This window comes from Salvia miltiorrhiza, chromosome 1, assembly GCF_028751815.1.
Source record: "Salvia miltiorrhiza cultivar Shanhuang (shh) chromosome 1, IMPLAD_Smil_shh, whole genome shotgun sequence".
NCBI classification, from domain to species: domain Eukaryota; kingdom Viridiplantae; phylum Streptophyta; class Magnoliopsida; order Lamiales; family Lamiaceae; genus Salvia; species Salvia miltiorrhiza.
The window spans coordinates 2,909,495-2,930,922 of NC_080387.1; the positions used below are offsets into that span (position 1 = coordinate 2,909,495).

At 37.5% G+C, this 21,428-nt stretch overlaps 1 protein-coding gene across 1 annotated transcript; it reads right to left on the reverse strand.

Moving 5' to 3' along the window:
* Nucleotides 1–2,145: 2,145 nt before the first annotated feature.
* LOC131007285 (probable pectinesterase/pectinesterase inhibitor 41) lies at nucleotides 2,146–4,307 on the reverse strand. Its single transcript, XM_057934431.1, has 2 exons — nucleotides 3,064–4,307; nucleotides 2,146–2,958 (listed from the first exon to the last, which is right to left on the reverse strand). Exons 1-2 carry the CDS (start codon nucleotides 4,223–4,225, stop codon nucleotides 2,270–2,272), a joined length of 1,851 nt encoding a protein of 616 aa, XP_057790414.1. The 5' UTR covers nucleotides 4,226–4,307; the 3' UTR covers nucleotides 2,146–2,269.
* Between the last annotated feature and the right edge of the window lie 17,121 nt (nucleotides 4,308–21,428).

Sequence of the window (21,428 nt, forward strand, 5' to 3'; positions counted from 1 at the left end):
GATTTGTTATCCTTAGCAGAATGCGGTCGTGACAATATATTTACATTCAACATTGATTCAGCTTAAAGTTTTAAATGTGAACTAATGTGATGTGTGATTGATTTTTGATTTGCATGTGAACTCTTTGAGGTTTTAAATCTGCTGCTAGAAGTACTACATATGTTAATTAAAGTTTGAACTAAAATTTTGTTGGACTAAAAATACGAGCTAAACTGATTTTGAACGTGAACTGCTGGGAAAAAATAAAAAATTATTAACACAATGCGTTAATTCTAGGGTAAATATCACTTTAAACCCCAAACTATTTTCGCATTATCAATTATATCCTGAACTATTGAAAATAATTTTTTAAATCCTTGAACTATCAATTTTGTATCAATTGTACGCTTTATCCATTTTTCATCCTTTGAATTTTTAATGAGTAATGCATATAATCACATTGTTTTATATAATATAGGTCAAAAAAAGAATGATTCTAAATACATTGTGGTATCCGGTGAGCCACGTCAAAATTTTGAAGCTAAAAAAAATGAACGAATGGTACAATTGATACAAAATTAATAGTTCAAGGTTTAAGAAATTATTTTCGATAGTTCAGGATATAATTAATAGTGCGAAAATAGATTGGGGTTTAAAGTGATATTTAACCCTTAATTCTATATATAACATTTTTTTGGTGGAAAATTAGAAGTCAATTTTTTTTCGTTAATTGAATTTTTTATGAAGGTAATAATGACGTATTCTGTAGTTAATTATTTTTTATTATGGAAAGTGAAGTTTTAATGATGATTCTTTCCGTCGTTAACAATGTTTTTTTTCGTAATGTAACCAAATACTCTATATATAAATAATACACAAATACTCTTGTGCAACCGATTGCACCGTGCAACTAGTTTTCAGAATGACACTACTTTATTCGGAAAATGACACTTGAACATTTCCGAATGACACTACTTCAACATACAAATTACACTTGAGAACTACTTCAACATACAAATGACACTTGAAGATCTTCAAGTATATTTGTATGTTGAAGTAGTGTTATTCAAAAACCAGTTGCACAGTGCAACCGATCGCACGAGAGAGTGCCTCTAAATAATAATTAGAGCGATTTTATTGCAATGCATATTAGAGTATGCCGCTTTATGAATTTGGACATGATGGAATTTGAGAGGTGGTGCTCACTACTCGATGTAATTTATAGCATCTAGATGACCAGATGGGATCCTCTGTTTCAAAATATAATGTGTATCATGTGTATCACTTTTCATTTCTTTATTTTATAGTAATATTTTTTATAAAAATAAGAATTAATATTATATTATAAATTCTAATTAATATTTATCATTGAAAAATTAAAATTTAAAAAGTTATATACCCTAACTTTGAATTAATGAACCCAAATAATCTATTACTAAATCAAATAAATATAAAAAAAAATAATTATAACCCTAAAATGGATGAGTGACCCTTGTTAATTATCTTTATATTATATAAAAGCATAATAAATTAAAATTGAATAAAAAAATAATTAAAATTTATAACATAATTATAGTGGTACACGGTGGTACACAGTATATTTTGGGACAGAGGATCCCATTTGATAAATAACGGCCTAAGTAGTTATAGGATTTGGTGGCATACTCAATAATGGTCTACTTAATTCAACCGGACCATACATAGCCTCATCGGTTAAATTATTTGATGAAAGTGTCCTTTTTTTTTTTCTTTTCTTTTTGTATCAAATTATGGACTCTGGTTATGACTTGGACATATAAAAAGTATGTTGGTTCTACTTCTACAATAATGATCCCAACAAATTCAGTGATTGTATGCAATCACTTTCAGAATTTTAGGGTAAAATGATGATAAATTTCTCATTTTACTCTTGTCTTCACTGCATTTGTTTTTCATTTTTCTTACAATAATCAGGGATAAAACGATTGAAATTAGCCAAAAAAATTTATATACGAATTTTGATGGCAAAACTGCATTTACAGTTACAGGGGATGAAGAAAGTGTATACGCAGTTTTTTGTTTTTTAAAACATAAGTATGCAATTGTTATATATTTTGTTAACCCAATGGGCAATTTAATTATTCATTGATGTCTACTATCCATTTGACTAACCAAAAAAGTCAGAGATTCATAATAATCAAATTAGCATTCATATACAGATCGAGTTGACAATAATGTATATAACTTGTTATTTAATCTTGGTAAGAAAGAAATGGAAGAATTGTGTTCAGAAAAGATGAATAATGGATGGCTACAATCCACTTATATAAGTAAGGCCTGTATTGGGTATCCATTCATCTCCCGTCAAGAAGGCGGCAACAGTGAAATTAGCAGCGTCGGTGGCATTGATAATATGAAAAGCGGGCCACGTGACTCTCCGGCCCGTATCGGATCCCGGCCCGCTATTACCAAACTCTGCGTAGTAGGACGTGTTGAGCGCGAAATCCCCCGACCAGATGCTCCACCCCACCGGATTTATCAAGCTACCCATGAACGACTGCATGTACACGGCCCGCGAGTACTCCTTCCATGGCCGCCCCAGATATGTTTTGATGCTCAGGTTGGTGCCGGCGAGATCGCCCGCGGCTTCAATCGTGCAGTTCTGGATGGAAATCCCGGTGTTCTGATTGGGGTCGGTCCTGCCCTGGGCCGTGATGGCGTTGAACTGGTTGGCCATCGGCAGCCGCGGATACAGGTTGCAGCTCTGCATCACCACGGCCGCGTTGCCGAAGATGAAGTCCACCGTGCCGTAGACGTCGCACTCCAGGTAGAACTGCCGGAGCGAGTGCACGTACAGCGTGTCCTGGTACGCCTCGAAGCTGCAGCTGTAGAATGTTGACAGGTCCGCGCCGTTGCGCACCGCCACCGCTTGGTGCTTCACGGCTCCGGCCGTGTTGCGGAACGTTATCCCCACCGCCAAGAAACCGGTCGCCACCACAGCTGCCAGAAATGGCCAGTTAGTTAGGGCACATAATATGAGACTTGAGCAAAATATCCATTTTAGTTTATGTGAATTGAGCAAAATAATATTGTTTATATATATACCGAATGTGGGAGAATTGAAGGTCGTCCATCCGTCGACGACGCTGTGATTTCCGGTGATGATGGTTTGGTTGATCCCAGCTCCGACCATCATCAAGTATTTCTTATTTTTGGGGATGGAAACATACTCCTCGTAGACGCCGGCCGTTATGTAGATGAGGAAGTATCCGTTACTCCCGTCAGTATTGTTGGGAGCAGCACTAACGGCGTCATTGATCGTCGTGAAATTCCCGCTCTCATCCTGACTCACAATGACAATGTCGCTCACCTCCACCTGACTCTCAGCGCCATCATCCTGCAGCAGCCGTCTGTTACCGTTGCCGTTAACCTTCCGGTAAACCTCTCGATTTACATCAGACATCTTCAAATTCAGCTTCCCGTTGCGCATCAGATGCTTCCTGACCGTCGGATTGAACGCCGACGGACCCTTCTTCTTCTTCACCGAGGGCACCCATCCCTTGGTGAAGAGGGCCAAGGACACGCTGTAGAGGCGCGTGTCGTTGGAGAGGGGCGTCAGGATGCCGTTCCTGACGCTCCAGGCGGCGGCCGCGGATTGTAGGCTGTCGATGCACGTCTGGGTGTTGGTGAGTGTGGCGCTGAGTAGGGTTTGGATGTCGTCGGCACGAGACGGTGTGAGGGTTTGGGAGGTCTTGTTGACGATTTGGAGGGAGGTGATGAGGTTGTCGATGCTGCATTGTGCTAGGAACTTGCAGTCTTGGAGTGCTCGAGTTGCGGTGATGGTGAGGGCGTTGGATTTCTGGAGGTTTTTGTCGATGAGGGCTAGGAATTTCCGAGCCACCGAGAGCGATTTACGGACAGAGAACCGGCCGTAGTCGTAGACAGTGGAGGAGGAGTTGGTGGTGGGGAGGACGGAGGAGCAGTAGGAAGGGTATGGGGTGGATTTGCAGAGCTTTGAAGGTGGTGGTGGTGGTGGTTGTGGGGTTTGGGCATAAGACTCAGAAAGAAGAAATATAATGAAGAGTGAAAATACTAGATTTTTGGTCATTATGGCTCGATGGGAGGTGGAATGTGATGAATAAAGTGGAGTAATAATTTTGTGGGAGTTAGGTTGAAATAATGTGTGTGGATTTATAGGTGATTCTTGACGAATGAATGTAACATTTATTTTGGTTATTTTTTTAGAAAATAAATTAAATATTGACATATTGTTTAGGGAGGGCTAAGTCAACTCCCGATTGTAGTGTTGTTTTGTGGGAGTCAACTCCATTTGGCTTCATGCATATTGAAAATTTGAAACCGCGTAGATCTCAATAGAAGTTTACTGCATTATGTACTGTGGGAAAATTGAGCAAGTTGCTTGCCTTGCTTTAATTTTGCATGTGTTATGCCACCGATACTGATATATACGACTCTATAAATTTCTTGTAATGATTTATCTTGTATTTTAACTATCGATTTGTCATCACCATGTGTGTACGTACATTGAAAATGTCATATACTTGTCGATTAGAAATGTTGTTCGCATACAGAAGGCTATTGATTTATTTAGTACCCTTCGAATAGTAATTACATGTTGATTATAAATATTATGGTTGTGTTGAGAATGCTAAATGTGTTGAGGATTGAGTATACGTCAAATAAATTAATAAAATTGATGAACATGCGTATCTATATTTAATATGATGAAAATTTCGTCCCCTTCATGATTTGAACCCATACTAAAATACTTGTTCTTAAAAATTATTAACTTATTCGAGAGAGTTCACACACATATTTTCAACGGAAACTCATATATATATATATATATAGGCAATGGTTCAATGAAAAAGGGCTAAATGTGAGATAGAAGAGAGAAGGAATCTTGGCCCTCCATATGATTAAATCTGTTCATCCATAAGGCAGAATCAAATTCGGCGCATTATTTTATATTGAAGGTCATGATTGTAAATTGCTTTTATATGATATACGTTTGTATCCTTATTTAGTCCTAATCAAATCAATCTAATAGTAGTAGATATTTATGCAAATTTAGTTACATCTTAACGTCAAGTCAGCAACATTTACCTCTTTCTTTTCCATAACCTAGTTAGAGAGAAGATATTGTTGTTCGCTTCATGAGTTTTCATATTTTCAGTTTTAATGAACTTTGCTATATATACGTTGAACAATGTATATTTATAATATGTTCATTAAATGAAAGTACTATGTTCAATACAAATATGTTGTCAAAGTAAAACTAAAGTTCAATGCATCATTACGTATATATTTCTCCATAACATTTTCCTGCATTGGAATTTCACAATTTGGATGAACTTATTATATATTTCTAATGAACTTATTGAACTTAACAATCTCCATAACACTTTCGTGCATTGGAATTTCACAATTTGAATGAACTTATTAGTTATTTCAAATAATAACAAAAATAAACCTACAATTATTTTCGAACATAGTTAATAAAGCTAAGAACAAAACCACTAATCTATAGAATATATAACAAAATATCTTACACAATGTTCAATATGGATGATTCGTCGGCGAAACGAATTTGCTACACAAAAATCTGTAATAAATTCGTTAGAAACCTCAAGTTAGAGTCTCAAAAATCTTTCATCCTATTTTCAGAAAACTCAATGAATCTAAAAAAAAAGCCATATTAAAAAATAACTTTTGATAATAGTGAATGATTATTACCATAAGAACCTGAATAAAATGCGATTAATAATACTATAAGGAATATCAATGAATCAACAAAAGAAAATAATTTGGTTCGAAAAAAGATAATAAGGAATAACAATGAATCAGATTGAATCAAAGGAATATAAACGAATCAAAAGAAAAAAAGAATTTGGTTCCACAACATCATACTTTATTTAACAATATTATTGAACTTCCTAGGAATCGAACAATATTATGGATTCATAATATTTCCCAGCAATAGAAAACTCTATCATAATTATGGATTCACAATGGTTTCAATGGATTTCGTCAAGATAAATGTTTATAGTTTAATCGATATTTAATTACACAAAATATGATCAGGAAATTACCTTCTTCATCTCTGCGATCCATATAGTGTATACAGAAAATACGAGATGGTAGACAATTTCGTATAATCGAACAACTGTGACGCAGCAAAAAGGGCGAACGGTGAATAATATGAGAATGAAGGTTTTCGACGAACAGAAGCATAATTCATTGAAATAGCTAAAGAGATATTCTTCTACAATTTTTGCTAAAAAGTAGGGATACGATAATTAATTTAACTTACCTTAAACGTTTGATCAAGAATGACCAATATGTCCTTTTCGATTTTTTAATTAATTGACTGCAATATATATATCAATCAAAAAGCAATACATAATTAAATATTCAGCGTTGGATCAGTTGGAATGAATGTACAAGATTTATTCTTTCTTCTTAGTCTAAGGGTTTCTTTTTCATTGAATTGGACCATATATATATATATATATATATATATATATATATATATATATATATATAGGGGTGGGCTACCGTGAGAGCACATTTTAAAATAAGAAATAAGAGCAATTTTTAATGTATAAATTTTATGTAGAACACGTATGAATTCGCTGTATAAATGTATGAATTGTGAAAAATAAATTCTTGCTACCTTTGGGATTCGAACTCAGGACCATAAATCCATTCAATAGGATTACGAATCAACCGTAGATCTTGATGATTTAAGGGCTGAAAATGATTCTTATTTTATATCTTAAGAAATGCTCTTATTTTAGCCCTTCCCTATATATATATACATCAAGATCTACGGTTGATTCGTAATCCTATTGAATGGATTTATGGTCCTGAGTTCAAATCCCAAAGGTAGTAAGAATTTATTTTTCACAATTCATACATTTATACAGCGAATTCATACGTGTTCTACATAAAATTTATACATTAAAAATTTCTCTTATTTCTTATTTTAAAATGTGCTCTCACGGTAGCCCACCCCTATATATATATATATATATATATATATATATATATATATATATATAGAAATGTCTTTATAACGTACGCATAGGGATGAAAATTTGGGTTGTTGGGTAGCAGGTTACCCGAACCCGACCCTATAACAGGCCGATTATTGGATACCCAATACCCGATATTTTATGGGTGCGGGGTGTGACCGGGTAGACTGTAATACCCCGTTTCCTCGAGCTAAGTTTAGAATAATTTCGAACTTAGATTTAAGATGATTCACGCCGGATAAAGAAAATGAATTTATTTTAATTCCACCAAAAGTGATTTACAAAAGCAATTGTAAATTTAGTTATTAAATTTATATGCATTGCATATTTATTTAATTTAGCATTCAAGCATTTTTTTTCACGAGCTTTAATTAGCAAACCCTGAAGAATTTTTACAGTTTCGACAATATTATCCTGAGGGATTTTAAATGTCAAATCCTCACTCAACTCACTTACACTCATCAATCCCATCAGCCACCCTACACTGCTGCAGTCACCCTACCATCCCCAATTTCAGTTTCAAGCCATGCTTAAGGGCAGGCTGTCAAATTCCCTTGATTAAGCACGGTCAAGCCAAATTCAGTTGGCATTCTCAATATCCAAGATTTTCAAACTTTCTCTTCCGCAGCAAGAATTTAAGTGCAGCAATTCCAGATACCAGAACCACTAAAGGAAACTCAGACACGATTTTATTCCATCTACACCACACAACAACAAATCCAGTGGAAGGTTATATTTCTAACTCATCCAGTTCATGCCAAATTCATCAATTCTTAGCCGAGAAAAGCACAAACACACATCCATCATCTCATCAAGATATATGCATCTATATTTGTGTATATTTTTACATTCAGAACATGACTGTCGTTTTAAAAGAAGAGAAGAAAGAAGGAGTCTTGAGCTTTGATTTTGCTTGTTGTGTTTGTGTGTTTGCTGTTGGGTTGAGTCGAGTCGAGGGAGGCAGCGGCGGCTCATCGCCGCTGTCGTCCGGCCACGGACTGAGGGAGAGCAGAGTAAAGAGGGAGGGAGCGGCGATCTTGTCGTTTCCAAGGAGGAAGGCGACTCGGACGAAGGGAGTTGTGGGTGTCGATTTTGAGAGAGAGTCGAGGGAGAATCGGCGGATCTGCTGCTGTCGGCCGGAGATCTGAGGGAGAGGCGGCGAGGCAAGGGCTTTGTCGCCGCTCTGAGCCGGGTTTGGGTAAGAATGAAGGCGCGTCCTTCATCGACTGGAGGCGCGTTCGCCGGAGACCGATAGAGAGGGAGGGGGAGTCTGTCGCTGCTCGCTCCGGTGAGCTCCGCGGCGGTCGGAGTTTTGATGGTGAGGGCGATTTTGGTGAAAATGGGAGAGAGAGTCGAGCAGTTGAGAGGGAGAGAGGTGAGCAGTCGTGAGGGAAGGGGAGAGACTGAAGAAGGCGTGACTGGTGAAAGGGAGGAAGGAGGAAAAGGCTAGGTTTGGGCTTGGGGAGTTTGGGCTTGAGTGTGGGCCGATTTATTTCAATTATTTGGGCCCTTATTTTATTTAAGGACCTTGGATTGCCTTCAATTAATTAAATTGGGTTGTCTTATTCTTATTTAATTGAACTATCATTTAGTTTAATTAAGGGTTAATTCTCTCTAAATCCTTAAACTATAGTCATTTTCCGTTTTTTCCCTCAATCTTTGAACTTCCCACAAAAAACCCCCAACTTTCAATTTTTCCTAATTTTCCCATGACGGGTTTTCCGGCCAAATTCGATCACACGTGGAATCGGAATTAAGTGACGTGGACACGCCGGATTGTTAATAAAACGACGTAGTATCTATTATACATAAACGACGTCGTTTCGTGCTTGTTATTCTTCAATTTGTCGACGTTCTGCCACGTCCACCACCTTCTTCTTAAAGTCCGATCGCCGCCGCTCATCTCCTCCAAAAAACCGGCAGGCTACCGCCTTCATCCCTGTCTGTTATAGATCCGACCTGAGAACCCTTCTCTCTGACCCACGTTTTCAGAGTTGTAGCTAGAGTTTTGCCCCCTCTTCGCGCCGCCTAGGGTTTGTACCGTAAATAGCAGCGTCGCCCTGACCTGCCTCCTCTGGTGAGTCTCTGTCTCCTAGTCACGCCGCCTAATGCCCCGAGCCTCTTCAAATTTGGTATCTGAGTGGAGGAGAGAGGGAGAAGGGGGACGAAGTGGGTTTTAAATCGGCGCCGGGAATCGAGTGGAGCAGAGAGGAAGTGGCGGCGGTGGGGGATGGGGGAAGGGGGAAAGTCGACGGAGGTCCCAGAAAACGTTGGCCCTCAAGCCGGCGCCGCCTCTGAAATTCTGGCAAAGTCGACGCCGCTCTTCGGCTTGTGCCGTCTCCTGGAAACAGCCATCCCCAGAATCTGGGCGGTTATGGGGGAAGATAGAAAGAGAGTGACGTGGGAGGGGGAGAGTGACGTGTGAGGGTGTGATTTGCCACATATAGAGTGATTTGGCATGAATAAAGCCACATAGGAAAATTCCGACTTCGGATTTGGCCGGAAAACCCGTCGTGGGAAAATTAGGAAAAATTGAAAGTTGGGGGTTTTTTGTGGGAAGTTCAAAGATTGAGGGAAAAAATGGAAAATGACTATAGTTTAAGGATTTAGAGAGAATTAACCCTTTAATTAATTTGTTTAAAGGATAATTTGCATAATAATATTATATTATTATTATGTGCATATTTTAAGTAAATTACTTATTATATGCTAAGCATGACATGATATTGCATTTTATTTTGCAATAAGAGCATTATGATTTAATTGGTTTTAATTATAATTCCAACTATTAAAGAAAGTCGAGTAAGGATATTGTTGGTGTCCTTAACTCAAGAATTTTAGTTTTCAATTATTTATTCATTAAATTTTGAAAACCCGACTAAGTGAATCATAGAATATTAAGCACTACATCATGACTTAAGATTAGATTCAAGGAGACCTATTAAGAATAGAATTTCTTGTAGGCTTTATGAACCAAGGGGATTAGCGCTGCTTTCCCAAGACGAGTTTATGTGATTATGATCTTCAGGCTTTGCCTATCCAGGTGGGCTTACTTTCCAAATGTATAAAGTATGATTGAGTTATTAAGCTCAAAATGTTACAATGAAATGCAATTTGTTTATTTAATAAAATGCAAACTGTTTATCCAATAAAATATTTATGTGCACTCTGCTTTGTTTAAGGCTCGCAATTCATGGATCGATCGAGGTTCTCTTATGGCCTAACACGTTATTTGAGAATTGTGTACACTTGTTAGTTGTTTCGGTGAGTTGATCTCCATCGGGCACTAATTCATGTAAGAGGTGTTATAAGGGTGCTTGGCTGGATGTGTTCCGGAGCATGTATCATGTAAGGCCTGCCTGGGTAGCGTCCCGAGGTCAATTCAACTTGTCTGAGTTACGTCCTCAGGGCAAGTGTCATGGGAGAAATGGATCCGTCGGTGGCTAAAAGGTCCGGGATCACAGCGAGTAACAGAAAGGGAGTGTGACATGTGCGCACAAATGAAAGAAATTATTTTAACATGCTTAGAAGTTCTTTCAATTTAAAACCTTCTAAGTTATGTCAATTATGATTGGATAAACTGTATTTACGAAAATATGAAATGTTTCAGAAAATGCATGCCCACTAAGTACATTAGTACTTAGCCCAAAAATACTTTCAAATGTTTTCAGGTTGGCTGGCTGGTGCTGACGGGACGGAGCTGATGCTATGGTTAATTTCCTATGTTAGACTTCCGCTGTAGCAATTACTCATAACCGTCTTTTGTTTTCCCAACTTAAGATCTTCATGTTAAATGTCAAATGATATACCTGACCGTGCTTAGACTCTTCACTACTAAATTTATGCTAATGAATGTCGGTTGTCAGAAGCATGAAACAAAACTTGTGATCCAAAGGGGCATAGCCCGAGTTTCTATCATATTTCGGTTTTAACAAGGTTTTTCCCTTGTTTATTTCTATGAATTATTCACACCTCGATTATATTTATTCCTTCAAGAATTGGGGTGTGATAGGGTAGACAAAACTACAATTTTTTGGGTAACGGGTAACCCGATTACCCACATATTTTTTTATGGTTATATATTTAAGGTTTTATATATTAAATTAAAGGTTATAAATACTATCTCAATTTGAATAAAATACTCCCTTCGTCCCAACGAAAGCGGTGCGCTTCTTTTCGGCACGAGATTTAAGGAGAATAAGATTGTAGTGTAGTGTGCGTGTAAAAGTGTGTGAGGCCACATTGTTTGTAGTGTAAAATTATTACCAAAAAAGGAAATGCACCACTTTTGCTGGGATGATTCAAAAAAGAATACGCATTGCTTTTGTTGGGACGGATGGAGTAGTAAATAGCCGTTGATTTTTGTAACATTGTATATTTCTTTATCTGTGACAAATACCTAGTACCCATAGTTCATTTTTTATTTTTCGTTTTGTAAATTTCATTCTTCATGAATCGTATGAAATAAAAATTATTTAGGATAAAAGAAACTCATCAACAAATAAAAAACATCAACTTTGAAATGCCAAAATGTCCACAAATCCATTTATCATTTTAATTAAATATGCTACTTGGACTACAAAAATTCGGACTTATAATGAAACATTAATTTTAATAGCTAGATTGGATAATTGGATACCCAAATACTCGGATCGGGTATCTGCACGAGTATCACTACAAAAAAATCGGCAATTACCGACGGCAAAATGCCGTCGGTAATATAAGACGGCTGCCGGTAAATTGTGTTACCGGCGGCAAGCTCCCACCGCTAACCGGCTCGTTGGTAACGACAATACCGGCGGCGACCGGCCGCCGTCGGCAATTAACGGCGGTTTTGCCGCCGGAATTTCCGCCGTTAAACGGCGGAGCAATGCCGGAGAATTAGCGGCGGTGGTTGCCGCCGCTAACTACCGACGACATTAATGCCGTCGGTGACTCCACCGGAGTCCGGCGGAGCAACGCCGGAACATTAGCGCTGGAAAATCACTGATAGTCCATATCAAAGCTGCTCGCATCTGGAAATTTTGCTTCAATGATATGTCGTAAGTGTTCACACCAACCTCCCACAGAGATTTTAACTCTTGTATCAGTGGCTATAAGAAAACGTCCAACTTCATATTTGGGTTTGATGGGCCAAGCACGAGGACTGTGAGGAACATGAATTGTTCTTTCATGCACAACCACGGAGGCAAGTTATACGGCATGACAATAACTGGCCAAGAAGAATATTGACGCCCTGATTGTGCAAATGGGGCAAAACCATCTGTAGAGAGGCCCAATCTCACATTTCTGATCTCCTCGGCGAATCCAAGAAAGACTGAATTCAAGTGTTTCCATGCCGGAGAGTCGGCCGAGTGGCGCATTATCCCATCGTTTGTAGAGGTCGCATGCCACCGCATATGTTCAGCAGTTGCAGGAGATGCAAACAATCTCTGCAATCGGGGCGTCAAGGAAAAATAGTGCATCTATTTGGCGGGCGCTTGTTTCTTTCGACGGCTCCCAGATGCACGCAAGCTGTCCTTATATCGTGATTGGTCACAGAACATACAACTATGTAGCTCACTAGTTCCCCCCAATACAACATGCAGTTATTAACACAATAATCGATCTTCTCTACTAGCAAACCCAAACCACGTAGATTTCTTTTCGTACTATAGAAGTCTTCTAGACAGTTGTTACCCTCTGGTAAAGCAGCTTTCATCATCGAAGACATCTGATTGTAAGTCCTCTCTGACATGTGGCTTTCAGTCTTTATGCTCATGAATTGAGTCATCCAGCTTAATTGTGTGTACGTGTCACATCATGCGTACAATGGAGTATCCGCTGCATCCAAAATGTTATAAATCTATTGAGCGTCAATATTGGGCGGCTGCTCCAGATTTGGAGGATCTTGATAATTACTAGGTCCAGTATGGTCATGCACCATCCTTTCGTAGTTATTGTATAATCCATCATCCTCATTCATTATAGCATGTTCTCTCGGCATATACAGCGGTGCTTCCCCGTGAGAAACCCAAACTCTGTAATTCAGGACAAATCCACGCCTACTAACATGTTTTCTGACCGTAGGTACATCTAAATACGCTTGATTCTTGCACTTCTTACACGGGCACCTAATGTTACCTTGTCCATCTGTGTACGCCGTTTGATTTCTCGCCCACTCAAGGAAAAACTCAAGCCCCGTTTCAAATGCAGCACGATCATTGTATCTCGCGTACATCCACATACGATTATCACTCATTCTTGCAAATTCTAATTGAAAAAAACAAATAAAATATAATAAATTCCTTGAAAACAATCATTTGTTGGGAGAAGATCCTTAAGAAATAATCAATTTCTATCCCAAAGGGAGAAGATCCTTAAGAAATTGATTAAATCTATCCCACAATATATATAATAACATAACATTTCATAAACACATAGCACATAACATTTAATTTAACAAAATTATCCAACATATATAAATTATTCTAACAAACAAACTTAAACTAATTGATTAAAATTAATATAATTTAAAATTAATCATGCTTCATAATTTAAAATTAAACTAACAACATATATTAATTGATTAATATAATTTAAAATTAATCATGCTTCAATTAATATAATTTAAAATTAATCCTGCTTCATATAATTTATTTATAAACAAAGCCAATTAATTATAAATTAATTAACTAGATCTAACAAATAAATCTATTTAATTAACATAAATACATAAATAAATTCATAAATAATTAAATAAATAAATACGAGAAGCGTACGGTGGTGGTTTCCGGCTGGGTGTCGTGAAGAAGGCGGCGAAACGAGGTCGTCGAACTACAATGAAGAATATAAGTGAAAATTAAATAATTATATATATATATAATTAAAATTAATTAAAGAGAGAGAGAGATCTTTAAGAGAGCAAATTAAAGAGAGAGAGTTACCTGGGCGGCGGTCGGCGGCGGCGGGTGGAGACCGGAAGCAGCAGCAGGAGGGGGGGGGGGGGGTTCTGTATGCGGGGCAAAATTGAAAAAAGAAGGGTTACGAGTGCGCTTTAATTTATTAATTACCGACGGCAATTACCGCCGCTAATTAGCGGCGGCAATATCGCCGTCGGTAATGGTATAAAATTAATTAATTATTGCGTATTTTAAAATTACCGGCGGCGATTTTGCCGTCGGTAATTGGCCGGTGATTGCGAAAGGGCGGGTCGTCTGAAATGCCGCCGCCGTGCCGCCGGTAATTACCGACGGCAAAATCGCCGCCGGTAATTTTCACCGCTATTTTCGCATTTTTTTGTAGTGTATTAGGGTACCCGATTTTATAAGATGGTGCGGGTACGAGTGCTACTTTTAACTTATTTACTAGTCCGGTACCCAACTAAAATTGGATAGGATACTCATCCCAACCCAAATTTCCACCCCTGCGTACGAGGGATATCTCATCAACATTCTTGGTTTGTTTTAGTTTGGATTTTCATGGGCAATTATTATTGATGGACAATAAATTATACATTATTGATTGTTACGGTTGAATGATCATTTCTTATTCTTGACGGCGATATAATTGATAAATAGTGAGAAGAATAAAAGGTAGGAAAATTTAGACGTTAAGCCGACAAAATAATATCTAACTTTGATTTTCATATTTGTCCGTTAATATAATATTTCAACAACATTGTTTAAATTGAATTCTATTTATGAAAATATATATTACATGTTTTAGCATAGTGACAGAATAATTAATGTTTGAGACTAAATGCCGCAGGTTTTAGCATAGGTATTAGATATATCAATATTACGAGTATTCTGTACTGGTGACCATTCGAAAAGAACTTCAAGGTTAAGCGTGCTTGACTTAGAGCACAATTAAAATGGGTGACCAACTGGGAAGTTCGTCTAAATTATGCAATACTGTATAAATACGAAAATAAATTGTGGATATACAATAAAATAAATAGAATAAAATAAATAAATAAATAAAATAAAATAAATAAATTAAAAAATATTTTGCCGTCATTAATTAGCGACGGCATTTTGCCGTCGCTAATACATCGGCCAAGTCCGGCGAGTAAGCCACCACCGTCCGGTGGAAATTACCGGCGGTGGTGACGCCGCCGCTAATTAGCGACGACATTTTGCCGTTGGTAATTTTCCGAAAACTCTCCGCCGTTCAACGGCGGAAATGTCGATTGCCGGCGGCGGCCGATCGCCGTCGGTAATGGCGTTACCGACAAGCCGATTAGCGACAGCGATTTGCCGCCAGTAACGCCGTCGATAGCATTTTTCACCGGCGGCCGTGCCTTATTACCGACGGCAGAACGTTTTTTTGTAGTGATCTTAGGGCGATCATTAAATTTGCCAATGTATATATATATATATATATATATATATATATATATATATACATAGAGAGAGAGAGAGAGAGAGAGAGAGATTCAAATGAGAACCACGAAATAAAATAAGAACAGAGAACCATTTTAAGCCATTGGATCATCAAGATCTACGGTGGATGCATCAGTTATATATAAATTTATATATATATAGGGATATATATATATATATATATATATATATATATATATATATATATATATAAATAAAGAGAGATGGAAAGAAAATGATTCAAATGAGTAAAGGTCTAGTGATACACTATGAATTTAATATAAAAAAAATATGAATTAAAAATTATCATCATCTCTAAAATTTGAATCTTAAATTGTGAACTTACTCAAGAAATTATAGTAAATTTTCATGATTTAAAAATTTAAAATGATGTATCAAATGATGCATATTTGATACTCCAATATATACCTAAAAAGCTCACCTACCTACCTACATAGAATTCAGTTTGTGCTCCCGGCTATTTATGTACTTGTGTACTTGTGCTCCACAAAGTATGAATAAAAGGGTCAAATTTAGCATATTTTCAATATTATGTAACAAAAATTTGGGTACAACTGGATGTATTATATAATCGGATTGATCTGCATTCAAAATAGCTAATTTAAGTGATACTAGTTCGAGTTAGGATGCAGATCAGAGTCCAAGTGATGATGCAATCCGATTATACGATACACCCTATTGTACCCAAGACCACCTCTACTATTAATTATAATATATTATATAATATTTTATTCTTAGATTATAAAATATCAAGAAATAATTAATACACTTAATTAATATACTAAATATTTAAAATTCGGAGGCCGGCTAAAAGATATATAAACAAGTAAACTGTAATGAGCAAATATTAGTTATCTCAAACCAAGCGAAACTAAAGTACTAAACTAATTATAGACCATAATAAAAGAATTTGTTCGCAGTTATTATGACAAAACTGACCAAATTTTGTGAAACAACCATACCTAATTATGTTGACTTCGTGCAACAAAAATTCCCATCCTATTACTTGCCTAAGTTAATAGCGACCTAACTGACTATCGAAATTATTATTCTACAAGGAAAGGAACAAAAGTATAATTCCCAGCGCGGGTATTATTTTAAGTAGATGATAACTTCTTATTTTTTGAAAACAAGTAGATAATAAAAATTACTAGTCACGTCTTTAGTAGGGATGGCAATCTACCCGCGGGTAGTGGATATCCGCGAAAACCCGAACCCATTAGGGTGAGTTTGGATACCATTTGATATCCACGGATAGTTTCGTGGGTACAATTCACTATCCATTTAGTTCGTGAGTATGGGTTTGGATACTTACTATCCATACCCGCGAAACCCGTTTACCCGCGAAAAATACCCGCCAATTACCCGTCAATTACCCGTCAAATATCCACAAAAAATTCTATAAAATATTGGCTTTAAATACATATTTTGAGATTATGGGCTAGTATTTTATATTTTAAAATAGGCCCAAACAATAAGGCCCAAAGTCTAATATTGAGCACCGCAGTCGTCTCAAACCAAAGCTATTAGAAGCATTAATGTGTACTCAAAATTGGCTACGAAATCAACTTGAAGGTATGTAAATTTATAATTATAATTAATATTTTATTTCATATATCTAATGTAAATAATTGCTTATTTCATAGGTCAAGTAAAGAATGAAAGCTTTTGGACTTGTCTTGAAGATGAAGAAGAAGAGTTCAATGAAGAGAGTTTTATTTCTACTGTCGAGCAATTATAGACATTGTTCTTTGTTGGATTTTATATTTTAGTTGATGAATTTAAACATTGTTCTTTGTGAATTTGAATTTAAACATTGTTCTTTGTGGATTTGAACTATGCTATTTATGTTGTTTTTTTTTTCTATTAAATTTGTTGTAAATTTATATTTAAATTCTATTTCGTGGGTATCCAGCGGATAGTGGGTATCCGGCGGATAGTGGGTATCCAGCGGATAGCGGGTATCCGTCGAATAGTGGGTGACGGATACTCGTCGGATAGCGGGTTTCGCGGATACCCGACGGGTAGCGGGTATCCGCGGATAGCGGGTTTGGATACCATTTGATATCCATGGATAGTTTCGTGAGTAACAACCACTATCCATTTAGTTCGTGGGTATGGGTATGGATAGTCACTATCCGTACCCGTCGTACCCGATTGCCATCCCTAGTCTTTAGCAACTTCCATTGCTTAAATTGCACAAACTGACGAGGTTCGGCAAGTCAAAGTGGATCTTATCATGTGACTTATCACTTACGAAACTATGAATTTCATTTAAATATTTATAGAAACTATGAATTTCATTTAAATATTTATAGAGCAAATGGGCCTATAGGGATATCAATAGATGGGTAAATATTTATAGAGCAAATGGGCTATAGGGATATCAATAGATGGGTTTTATTCGGAACGATCTGAAACCGTCGATTATTTGTTGAACTATAAAATAATGATTTCAGTTTCGGTTCTAGACCCGACCCGCTCAGATCCATAACCATAATAATTTTAACGGAAACGATTCTGGTAAAACTTGCCCATTAACATCCCTAAATCGGCTCATCCATCCCATATCACTTAGAGCATCCTCAGCGGGGAAGCGCTATAAGGTGTTCCCTAGCATATCGTCTCCCCTCTCCAGTGCATTGACTCTGAAATACCAGCCACCTATCCAAATACACATATAAAACTCGCAGCTACCCAAGTTGGTTGATTTGAGCTTTTGTGCTAATTTTGTTGTCTCAGGATTTTATGCTCAAATTGATTGATATGTGGAAAAAGATAAAGTCGGAATTTTTGTTGAATGGTCTGAAGAAGAATCGAAGTTCGTCTCGATATGAGTTCGTAGGCGAAAACGGATCTAAAATCCGACTTGAAACGAGGGAGAACGGACCAAAACAAAAACGCTGCACATTGCAGTGGCCGGCGCCCGCCGAGAGGCGGCACTCGCCGTGCCCATTCTAGGAAGGGCAAAGGCGCCGCCGCCGCCCGCGTGAATCCGGAAGTTATGTTTTTGGGTTTTAAAACCCATTTTCTAGGGTTTCAGCCCCCATTCTTGACCTAGCAGCCTCCATTGGCACTTTTACTGTATTTCCCTTAGTTTTGGTAGATAGAAACGCGTTTAGAAACATTTGGATTCCGTTAGATAGCTTCGGATTGTCATCCACATTGAACTATTGTAAGAATTCTTAATTTAGTTATTTGCTTCATATGATTCTTGATTATTTACTTTTGGTTACTTATAGATTAATGTGATTTATGCTTTTGTTTATCTCCATCGCTTAGTTAATGTAGTTAGATCGTTGTTTAATCCATTCTAGAATTCTCCGTTGGTAGTGTATTAGATTTCATCAACAAGTTCTTTAAGATTAATGGTGATTATTGTTCTTATGAACAATTAGGCATAAATCAACCCCCCCCACACTTAGCCTTTTGCTTGTCCTTAAGCAAAATCAGTATGAATCCAACAAATTAAAGAGATGGTTAAATGATGTTCATTTCCAACCGAACATTCAACAAGTCAATTCAAAATTTTTCAATAAACACATGTCTCTCAAATGATGCAAGTAACTTAGAGTTTAAGAAGCAACACAACTATAATGCAAATGATTTGGTCAGACCAAATTCTCCGCTAGAGGTGAATTCCCTAATGTGATGACCTTTATAATTAAAATCTCATGTTACAACGGTTTTCTTTTCACAACTTATGCTCTCAAAAGGAATTATTCTTTATTTTCAACAGTTAAACCACAATTCATGAGATAAAACCTTGTGGAGGTAATCCAAAGTCTTCTCACGTGGTTTCCCATGCTCATAGAAAAACTAGAGGAGCAGAGGCTCAGAGCTATCAATATTCAGAATTAACACAACTTCACACGTAAGATAAGATCGTAGGAAATCGCACTGACAACACTCCCTCTAGCATCTACCGGACAAATCACGTCTCAATAGCTTTCAAATGTGTTGCAACAAAACTCTTCATTAATTACACCAATAAGAGACACGCATAAAAAGAAAAACCAGAACAACCACCACTTAGCACTAACCCAAAATTCAAATGTGAGTTCAGTCTTTTTGTTGTCTAGAACTGCTGTGTGGTTTTGGCATCATCAAAAAGGGGGAAATTGTTGGGAATCTTGTAGAATATCCTAATCCTTGTATTGATGATAGCAAAATTCATAGGTCGTATTTGTAATAGACTAGAATTGTTTTGAACTCAAGTGTTAGAGTTCGGTTCTAGTTTAGCTTGCGGTGTCGAAGACTGAAGACTGAAGACTGAAGAACGAAGGACTAAAGACTGAAGACTGAAGACTGCAGATACCAACTGAAGTATCAGTTGAAGAATCAGATAGGAACTGATTACTTAATGCGCGCAATGGACTGATACTAAAGTCAAGTATCAGTTGAACATTCCTCCTAAGACTAATCTTCCAACATTCAGAGGAAGCCACGTAGTCACAAAGTACAGCCGCATTAGATGCAGAGATCTTAGGATCTTATCTCTGCAGAGGTCATTCCTATCTGGTGGTTACTTTTCAGAGACGTCACATCTCCTGTCCATCAAGAGAGCCGTTTCCACCCAGACAAGGAACCTCGAAGATTGAAGTCTCAGCCCAAATTCGAATTGCTCTCCAACGGAAGAAATCTTGATGCCGTTCTACGCCAACGGATCTATTCAAGAGTTCTCCTACAAATAGCGCTCGAGGATCACTTCAACCTTCACCGATTCAACGACATAAGCTGAAGCTCTGCCGAAATTGCTACTCAGCCTAAAGCTTAACCTCCCCAAAGCTTGAATCGAAGAAGAGATTTCCAAAGCCAAAATCAGTTACTGCTGATTACACATATTCTCTTAGACCTTAGGCGAACCTCTGTTTACCCAGAAGCCAAAGGTCAAACTTGCTTCAAAGAACTTGTTCTTTGTAGTATAGTTGGCACTCGTTCAAACCTCCCCCCAAAAGAGTGTTTGAGTGATTCGGAGTTCAGGAAGGTACTCTGACTCTGAGTGAGAAGTCTTAGCACGGGTTGTGTTGAGCAGAGAAATCCGACACGAGTGAAGTGTGGGTACTGAAGAAGGGTTTTCTTCAGTGGTACGGTTGTGTGCACCCGGCAAGCACACGGTTTGGTTTGCAGTGCACCTGTTAAGCACTTGCGGAGTGGATTGTTGGTCTGATCAACCGACCGTGGATGTAGGAAAGGGTTTTTCCGAACCACGTAAAAGTCTCTGTGTTGTTTACAGCTTTCAATTTTACATTCTTACTTGTGTTATTTCAATTGATAAACTGAACACTGATTAACTGCAAAGAGAAACCTAAAGACCAACAACGTGCTCCACCAAGGCTATTGCGAAACTAAGTTTAATTTTCGCTGCGTATGATATCAGTCTGACTGATCTATCTTGTGATAGTCAGGAAGAGTGTTATCATCTCTGTTTTAGCAAACCCGACTGAAGCCTTTATTTGCATCAGTTAAGTTCTAGTAACTTGACTGATAACTCTTTACTGAAAAGCTTTCAGTATCAGTCGTCAACCCTGTTTGGTCAAAACTATTTTCAGTAAAACAGGAGTCTGTGTTTGCATGTAAAGTTTCGTTTTGATCTCTGACTGAGATCCCTCTGATTGAGGAGTTGTAAAAATAGCCCATAGGTGTATTCCCCCCCCCCCCCATACACCTATTTGAGACCCTCAGGACCTAACAGTTCGTCCTCGAATAATGAGAAGAACACAATCAAAAATATGAATGGGTAAGAAATCTAGCTCATCGATGCCTCCGAACGATAAAGAATGATAGAATTCTCAAATCCTCAACAATTAAGTACAAAATTCACCAATAAACACAACCTATAGCAAAATCAACCTTGACATTCCAAACAATTGAATCTCACAAGGTATGTGTATCACTCAACTCTCAATTTGATGGAATAGGACATGTATGCTCTCATTGAATTCAATGCAATGTAGATCTCTTACCATAGGCTTGCCAATCGTCTACAATCTCAATTGCTAAAAGTGTGCCAAAACTAAGATCA